Source organism: Morone saxatilis, unplaced genomic scaffold, assembly GCF_004916995.1.
Source record: "Morone saxatilis isolate NCDOM2014 unplaced genomic scaffold, NCSU_SB_2.0 Contig5, whole genome shotgun sequence".
Lineage (NCBI taxonomy): Eukaryota > Metazoa > Chordata > Actinopteri > Moronidae > Morone > Morone saxatilis.
In genome coordinates, this window is record NW_023340095.1 from 25,540,889 (window position 1) to 25,550,567 (window position 9,679).

The window sequence follows — 9,679 nt, forward strand, 5'->3', positions numbered from 1 at the left end:
CCGATATTAATGCAGATATATCGTGCATCCCTAGTTAATACATTTTTTTAACACTGGCAATCAAAGTCATTGTCATTTCAGGTCCCGGCTCTCTTTCTCTCACTCTCTCTCTCTCTCTGAGGTGATATAATTAATTTTATTTAGTGAATCCAAATATTTTTTAATTGAGATGTGTAAAAAGTGTAAAAACATTTTGGGTTCATTAGGAAACAGTGGTGGAACAAATGAGACCGTGGCAAGCTGCCATATTCTATGTAATTAATGGGAAACACTACACTACTGTCAGAAAAACATGCCGGCATCAATACAAATTAATTGATAAGCTTGGAGGCATACAAATCAGTTGGACCAGAACATTTGGAACCAGTTCTCGATTGTCATCTCTTGCTGCTGAAAAGCTTCCATTGAGCCTCATTGTAAATCTGGACAAATGCAGTCCGACTCATCAGCATCTGTACAGGTGACACCAATTCTCAGTTCGAAGCCACATTTTTACCATCCATGAAGTATTTTAGTCATCGGATGTCTGGATCGTAAGTTATCAGAGAAACAAGCTGAGCTAATGTCGCCTTTCATCTGATCATTTCTGGGATAAAAAAAAAAAAACACCAACAGAAAATCAGCAATCAGCCGTATGAATGCAAACACACACAGCCCTGTACTCTCATTCACTTTGCTGCCCTTTCCACTGTTTTCCTTCATGCTGCTATGTGTGTTTCTGTAAATGTGCTTCACTGTGGTTGTGTAAGCCACATTTCTTCTTTAGTGTATATAAACAAAGTTAGAGAGTGAAGTACAGAGACAGAACGTCATTGAGACTTTCCAGTCTAACTGCAACATAGCTCACCTTGATATATGTGCTGCTGTGAAGAGACTCCATCCAGATCAGTGGACTTTTTCACTGTTACATCGTCTTAGTGCTCCTAAAAATATTTGCAAGAATCCACCGGGGCCTGAATGAAAACAGCCAATTAGAGCAGAGCATGACAGAAAGAAGCTTTGGGTTGGAAGCTTGAAGACTGTTGATTGTCTCATTTGCCCAGGGTGTCAAATACAGGCACTTTGGGAATGGGACGCAATCAACCATCTTCTCGTCTCTGATTGGTTGTTTTTGTCCAGACACGGTGGATTCTTGCAAATACCATTGGGAGCACTAGGAGGAGCCAGAGGAACCTGATTGTTTCACAAAATATCTGTCTCATGCTACTGTCAGGATATAGTGAAAGTTTTCAGCATTTATGACAAAAAGTTATTTTATAAAATTACCTACTGCAGCTTTAATACTGCACAGACTTTATATTATGTTCATTCTAATGTTGGCTTTGTCAGCACTGTGAAAGAGAAAGCAGACCAACCACAGGGCTGTCTGAGAACATATGAGAGTTCAGAATTAATTCAAATACTAAACAACTAGTACATCTATCTGCTTATTGTGAGCTGTTAAGAAAACAACCTTCCAATAAAAGCAATGTACTCTCCAGTTTATAGGAACAGGTACAGCGAGCTGACAGAGACACTAATGTGTCCCCATTCTGTGGTTGCAGTGTACAGTCAGCAGAGTTCAGACCTAGCAGCTTCAAATGACTTCAAAAACACCAAAGACAAGAAAAAACAATCCAGTGCAGTTTCACATGTATTAGCACACTGTTGATGGATTGATGGTTTGACCATATTGTTACAGCGCACTGTGTACAGGGGACCAAACCAGCACCGGCCTCTTTATAGCTGAGAAACCACTGATATAAACAACAACCTTGTTTTCTTTTTCTTTTTTACTTAGGGTGACCACTCACCCTGAGAAACCATTTTCTTGTCAATACAGGACAGCACTTACTGACTTACTCACAAACAGTGGTCAGCTAGGTGGTCATTGTTTAAGGGACACTCGCCAATTTTCCCACTTTCTGAATTGACTATAATTTCCTCTCAACATAACATTAATTATACCACAGAAGAGGCTAAAATACAATTACATTTATCCAGGACAATGTCGATTATATCCAGGATATTTGGTCATTTTAATCAATTTCCAGTTGTTTACAAGACTGGAAAACTAGTCTCTTAATGTCCAGGACACGTAAGAACCCTGATTACTGAACAAAAACACACCTTTCACTAGGAAATATGATTTAAACTGTGTGTTCTTATAATAAAAAAGATCTGTAAACTCTTTTCCTGTAAATAAAACAGCACAGACGGACTCTGTCTGTGTGCACCCTGCTCTCCATGCCTGTTTACAGCTGTAAATGGATTAAAAGGAAGTGGTGGGGAATTCCACTGTAGGGCCTCTGAACACTCTTGATAGATAGATTCACTGCAAGCTGGAAACATAAGGACCTTTTCCACGAGTGTCTTCAGGCCTGTGTGCACTGCCAGAGCACACAGGTCATTCTGTGTCAGTGTGAGCACACAACTGTCCACCAGTACTCCATGGAGGACTTCCATTCAACTGTGCATCCGGAGCACATGAAGCACAAGCTGTGGATGTAGGTTCATTCAGGTCAAAGTAACACAAACCCTCTAACAGCACCAGGGTTGGGGGTTCGACTCCCAGTGTGGCTCAATGAGTAAACACATTCTTTTAAACAAGTAACGGAAATGGTAGCACTGTAATTAAAGAGCAATGATCAAAGTATCTACGCAGCTGTAACATAGGGTCGTTACCGCCCAGCACCAGTGTTACCCGGTTCTATTTTTTAAGGCTAACCCGGGAGAGATGCCAGAGACCCCTACCTGCTTCCACCGTGTCCGTCAAGTCCTGGTTGGCGGCTGTCCGGGGAAACTCCTTCAGTTTTCGGGAGCTGAGGTTGAGGACGCCGCTGGCCGCTGCCTCCTCCAGCGCCCGCTCCAAGCCCCGGTTGGGTGGCAGGTTGACGCTGCCGATGTGAGTCTGGATCGACGGAGAAGAAACGAGCTGGGAAAGAGAAGGACGAGCCGACTCCGGTCCCAACGTCGCCATAATGTTCCCCCCTCTTTCCGCTGTCGTCCGGGTGCGTGCGTTGGTTATATCCGAAAGATCGAACGAGAGAGCACGCAAGGGTTCGCTAACGTTCGGACAAACAGCGGGACACCGACTTCAGGCGTGCCGTGCCGCGCGTACTGTTTCCTCCCCGATTTTCGCCGCCGCCGCCTCCGTCTCCCCGTCTGTGCGGTGCGGGAAGCGCCAAAGATGAAGCAGCAGTGCGACATCCGATCTTGAAATTTCAAAATAAAATATCGGCTAGTATATTAAAGTTTTTAAATATTCACTAACACAAACTGCACTTTCCGTACTGGACATTTACAAACATAGACTCATTTGTGTTGACATTTAGATTCACAATTTTTACATTTTTAAAACGTTTTTATTATTCACATTACAATGTTATCAACACAGGAGGACACGTGCTTCATTATAACCATTGTGTGTGAGTAACCCACCTATCATCTCAGGATAAAAAAAGATAATTATCAGTAAGATGCTGCTGTTGTGTGGGTGGATATATGGCCCCAGTTTGTGCCTCTGCTCAGAAATGCGCCCTAAAAAAGGTTAGTACAAACAAATTTTAAAATATCCATTTTTATTTTGGACCCTTAAAACCGGTTAACTTGAAAGGATTTTAATTTATGTTAATATGCATATTTTATTTTAAAGACAAGCCCTCTGTTTCCGGTGTAAGTTGCGTTTCTTTCACTTGACGCAGCTCATTCACTGCGGCTGCGCACAGCACTGTGCAGCTGTAAAAAAAAAAAAAGAAGGGAAAAACAGCAGTGTAAACTCAGTAAATGGCGACATCTGCTGGACAGAATCAGTGCATGCTGCTCTCGAGTAAAAAAGTCCACGTTTTACTGACGCTCTTACAAAGTCTGATTACTGTTTCTGCCACCTGGACATCAACCCGGTGCTGGTCTGGATCCATACAGTCATAGGACAGTCATAATAGAGGTAATAATGATATTGTTACACATACTGACTGTCCTCATCAGTGTCTGTTTTTATATATGTGCAAGCCCTGAATGTTACCTTGTGTGATTTTGTTTGTTTGTTTTCTCTTTTCCTTTCCGTTTAATTGGCAGTGTTGGAGGATTTATTGCGGCACATATGTTTTGTGAATATGGGTATAGTAATACAATAATAATAATTATAAGAAGAATAGAAGCAGTAAAAATATTATCCATAGTAATATTAATGATACATATATTAGAAATAATGAAAAACAAACAAAAAGGAATTCAGTTGATATTAATGAACTAAATAAATGTTTTGAGGGGAAAAAAATAGTGTCTCTTATTGTAATATGGGCTTCAGGGCTGTCTGTCCCATGACTGTGGGGTGGGAAGGGGGAAGGTAGATCAAACCCACTGATACCTGGACTTCCTCTTTCTTCTCTATCAGCTGCCAGCTGACGTGACAGCCATCAGTCGCTGAGCTGAGACACTTTATGGCAAATATTTCTGCTGAAAGAGCCTCATGCCCGTGTATCTACAGTTCCTCTTTGAGTAACATGCACCGTTATAACCTTTTAACATGTACAGTAACTCTAGCTGTGTTTTTGTCTGTGATGATGTGGATGTACTGGAAAAGTCATTCTTTTAAATCTCTATTTTGAGTTATATTTTCTCACATCCTCTTTTATTTTGAGTACATTTATACCATGCCTATTATGGTCCTCAGAAAAATCACACTTTTGTCTACAGGATGAATTTATTTAGGACTTGTGTGATGGATTTAAAAAATAAAAGCTTAGATGGTGCAAAATGAGTAAACTGTCATTGAAAATAGTGTTTTGTTTAAAGTCGTTCAGGCCTTTCTCTCAGGAGAAACACTGCTGACTGCTTAGCCACGGAAAGTACAAACCACTAGTAAATACAGGAAGTGTTGATAACCAACCGCCTCTCTTCCTTTCTCTGTTACAGTTTTCGGTGGATCGTGGTTGTTTTAATCCCTTCAGCCTCTGACGCTGCTTCAGTTTAGGACAAAATGGTAAGTAGCTTGATTAATTATCCGATTTTTAATATGTTTTTACCTGTTTGCGTTCAGGTCGGTGTTGCTTTGTTCTCTAGTCCTTTTACTGAAATAGGAAACATGTTGGTACTTTATCATTCACAATCAGAGAGTATTTCTGTACTGCACACAGGAAGCTCTGTTAGGTGATTGAGTAGGACCAATAACTTTATATTTAGGCTACATGTTAAACCAAAGTTTAAAAAAACTGAATAATACTTTTTTTTTTGCTTTTCTTTCATCTCTCACAGCTTTGTTTGATTTATCTGACATATAAAAAAAGGTCAAACACAATGGCTGTACAAGTTACAGATGACTAAAGTAGCCTGTACCAGAGGATACTTTTATTATTAAAGGTTTTCTAAAGAATTTAAATTTTTAATCACCTTTTATTGCCAGTGCAGGTTGAGGGTTGTAACGTGAATTCAAAATTAGACCTTCACCAACTTTCTCTGCTGCCTGTTAACTGATTATATGTGTTTATATGTGGGGATGAGGGTAGGATTTTCAGTGAAAATCCAAAGGATCTGATGTTAATTTTTCAAGACTGCCTTCATTCTCCGCTTCCCTACAGTGTCGACAGTGTACAACACTAGCTAACGTTAGTTTAGAGTAATGTTACTATTACAAATAGTAACATTACTCTAAATATTCTTACTTAACTTTCATCTTTTTGAGGACATTAGAGTAGTGTAGTATTGTTGGTGTAGTGTATGTGAGCATGCAGCATAAAGTACAACATAGATGTGGCATATGGAATCATTTTAACTTGTTAACATTACACCTAAATGAAACACACACCACATGATTCCTGTGTAACCCCTCAGGTGCTAGTGAGGCCTTTACGGCACTGGTGTGTATGAATATTGAAATGTTCACCCCTCATAACATACTCACTTTGCTCCCATCACAGTCATTGCTACAAAATGTGACTGCAAGGCTAAAAGCTTTAGGCAATGCTAGCATTGATGTTTAGCAGGTATAATATTTACATATGTACTATCCTAGTTCTACAGATAATAAAAAAATGTACCTGATGATGGCACAAGATGGAAAAATCAGTTATCACAGCTGTGATCATCAGCGGCTGTGGCTCAGAGGTAGAGTGGGTCATCCACTAATCAGAATGTTGGCAGATTGATCCCTGGCTCCTCGCTGCATGTAGGTGTCCTTGAGCAGGATGCTGTGCATTGGGGTGTGTGTGTGTGTGTGTGTGAATGAGTATTAGTTTGTTTCTGATGGCCTTTGTCATCACACCATATGTGAATGGGAGAATGTAGTGTGAAGTGCTTTGAGTGGTATACAAGTACAGTTCATTCACCATTTACAAATTACCAAACAAATGTATGGTTATTTTCTCAGTCAGTGTGGTTGTAGCAGGGTGTTTCTCACTGTAATATTACTTGTGATATGAAACCGTGATGTGATACTGTGAGTGTACTGTCACATTATACTGCCTGGGAAATAGGGACAGAACAAGTACAAGAGTTTACGTTATACGTACATAAACATTATAAGAGCTCAGCTCAAAGAAGTTTTATTTTATGCAAAGAAATAGGAAACTGTCATCCACATTTATTGAATTTGAATATCTGCGCAGTGTTTTAGAGATTTGAAAGAATCCAGCTTGAAATCCCCCAGCAGACAGTTGTGTGTTCCCAGGTTGAGGTTAAAAACCAAAAGCAGAAGTTTGCAATTGGGCCCCTCGCCTCTGCAGCAACACACTTTTTCACTCATACAATTTAAATGTCAGTAGTACAAGGCAGGGCACTCAAATTTTGACAGGTACCTTTTTAGCTCAGTGGGTAGAGCTGGCAACCCATGTACCGAGGCTGAGTCCTTCCTCCAGCGGCCAAGGGTTCGAATCCGACCTGCGGCCCTCTGCTATGTGACATCCCCTCTCTCTGCTCCCCTTTACTGTCTATCTTCAGCTGTCACTCTCATAAAGGCAATAAAAGCCCCCCAAAAAATACTATTAATGACAAATGAAATTGTGGCCTTTTGTTTGAGACAAAAAAATATGCGAACAGTAAAACACAATGTCCACAATCCTGAGTTGCACAACTGCAGATCTGTGTGACTTCACATTTCTTGACAAATCTGTGATTGTGTTGCTTCACAGTGGGAGTGCCATTGTGGATTTGAAAAGTTGTGATTACAAACTTTTCTAAAAGATCTCATCTCCAAAAGTTCATTGCTTTTTTCTTAGATTGTGTATTGACAGCTTGCTTCGTATTGGATCTACAGCTTGTAAAACAAAGGATCTGGTGCGTGACAGCTGCATCTCCCATACGCTCACCGAGAGCATGTCACCTGCTTCAGAGCTGCTTCAAGTGAAGTTGCGTTAAAAAAATATTATTGCAGTGCTTTAACTTTAAAAATGATGTGTAAACTGTAGTGAAATATGTGGATATGACTACCAACAGATCCTTTTGAGGCGGCAGTAGCTCAGTGTGTAGGGACTTGGCTTGGATATCAGAGGGTCGCCGGTTCAAGTCCCTTGGACCACAGTATGAAGTGTGGACTGGTAGCTGGAGAGGTGCCAGCTTCACCTCCTGTGCACTGCTGAGGCGCCCTTGAGCAAGGCAACCTAACCCCAAGAAACTGCTCATGGGGTGCTGCAAACGTGGCAGCCCATCACTCCACTATCTCTCTCTCTCTCTCTGTCTCTCTCTCTCTCCCCCAACTGCTGGTCAAGGCAGATGACCACCCACCTAGAGCCGAAGGGTCTGTCCGAGGTTTCTGCCTGTTAAAAGGCAGTTTTTCCTTGCCCCTGTCTCCAAGGTCTTGCTCATGGTGGTACTGTTGGGTCTCTGTAAATAAAGGAGTTTGGTCTAGACCTGCTCTTTTAAAAGTCCTGAGATACTTCTGTATGAATTGGCGCTATACAAATAAATTGAATTAGAAGCTCCTTAAATCCACATACTCCAATGATGTCATACCATGAATCGTTGGGGCGGCAGTAGCTTCAGTTCTTGGAGACTTGCTAGGGGAATACCAGACGAGCTGCCGGTTAAGTCCCGCTACAATATGGTAGAGTGTGGACTGGCAGCTGGATGAGTTGCTAGTTTACACCTCGCTGTGCACCTGCCAAAGGTGACCTTGAGCAAGGCAAGTCAAACCCATAACTGCTTGCGGAGTGCCCCCTACATGTTTGAAATTCCATCACCCCACCCATCTCTCCACATGAATTTATATTCGGAGGCTGATGTGTGATAAAAGTAAGATAAAAAAGGAATTTCCCCATTTGAGTAATAAAGTATTTCTTCTTCATTCAGCATAGTCCAAAGTCTGAGTTTAGTCCTTTTTTGATATTATATTAAATATTTAGGATATATTCAAGCACACAAAGTTTGGCACATAAGGGGATTTAGTATGAAACCATCTGTGCAAGCATTTTTCCTTTGAACCTTTCCATAGATCGCATTGGCTGCGCAATTTTGACAGGAAACAATGGGGCTCGCCCTGATCTCGTATTACAGTAAACAGTACACTAAAATATTTGTTTAATGAGAACGATTGTGAAATAGACAAACACAGTAACAGAATCTTGCTCCATATTTGATCAGCAGTTTAGGTGTGCTGTGCTGGACGGACTCACTAAGATGACCTGTCAATCATAAGGTAGCCCACGCCCAACAATGATATTACCCTGCCTTATCCATGCTATTTTTACTCTAAATGGGACTAGGGATGCCGAGTATATCGGCATTATATCGGTATCTGCTGTTCTCATTTTTTAACTATCGGCATCCGTCGATGGGTAAAACCTGGGCCGATTATCCACAACTCGCATTTGTAATATCCTCTACGTTGGCTGTTGTGTGTTTCGGGAGAGGGATGGGAGGGGATGAGGAGAAGGAGGGGAGGAGGAGGCCGATGTGTATTTTGTTTGGCACGCGACATGTGGGCAGCACAGGATTGTGTGGGGATGTTTAAACTGAAAGAGGGAAAAATTTCAGTGTGTGGACGTTTTTTCAACGGGTCAAAAAGAAGAACGACTCGAAAGCAGTATGCAACACCGCAATAGTCGAGTAAGTATGTCCGCCGAGGAGTGTGCTGCGTCAATGTCATTCAACACCACATTTAATATGTCATTTCGTGTTTCCCTCTATGTTCATGATGGAGCCGGGGGCCCGCCGCTTTAAATTTTCTGCCTCCCAAACGGTATCGGGACAATGGGGGGGCCAGTACTGTAATGCACCCTGGTGGCCGTTATAATGACGCTGCCGATATAATTGCATGTTGCTGCCGCTGCAGCAATAGCATTTAACTAAAACAAGTCATGAACTTATCAGGAGGTTTATTGGGGGCATGTCCACTTTAACTCCACATACTGTTGTGTTGATTGTAAGCCTTATTGCCAAAACGTTCCTTTCTCCAAAGTTCGACTATTTAAACCTAACGCCTCTCACCAAAAATGTCACCCGGCGGTGGGTCCGGTTTTAATTGGACGTAAACGTTTTCAAACCCTTTGTCATTTCTCCAGGCTCAACGTGCGCTGATATCAAACATCTGGAAACCATTAAATTTTGACGCGGTAAATATATTTTGTATTGATGTAGTCGAAGTGCTTCAGTTCTGTTCATACGAAAACGTTCGCAGACCGGGGAAATCGCGGACGGGGGGAGGGGGGGAATGCTGCATAATTAATCAGAAGTACTCGACCAGATCAAAAAAATATTGCCAAGGACA

The 9,679-nt window shown here is 41.6% G+C and overlaps 2 protein-coding genes across 2 annotated transcripts in view; one reads left to right on the forward strand and one right to left on the reverse strand.

Annotated features, from left to right (window-relative positions):
- The window catches only part of LOC118338670 (leucine-rich repeat and calponin homology domain-containing protein 1-like), a gene marked incomplete at its 3' end in the record, with an annotated part of 23,180 nt that extends 20,022 nt beyond the window's left edge, over nucleotides 1–3,158 (reverse strand). The window contains 1 exon segment of the mRNA XM_035675947.1: nucleotides 2,700–3,158. Coding sequence (XP_035531840.1) covers nucleotides 2,700–2,959 — 260 coding nt within the window.
- A 14-nt stretch (nucleotides 3,159–3,172) lies between these two features.
- The window catches only part of LOC118338671, a 27,830-nt gene continuing 21,323 nt past the window's right edge, over nucleotides 3,173–9,679 (forward strand). The window contains exons 1-2 of the mRNA XM_035675948.1: nucleotides 3,173–3,925; nucleotides 4,897–4,963. Coding sequence (XP_035531841.1) covers nucleotides 4,961–4,963 — 3 coding nt within the window. The 5' untranslated portion in view covers nucleotides 3,173–3,925; nucleotides 4,897–4,960. The remainder of the gene's footprint in view (nucleotides 3,926–4,896; nucleotides 4,964–9,679) is intronic.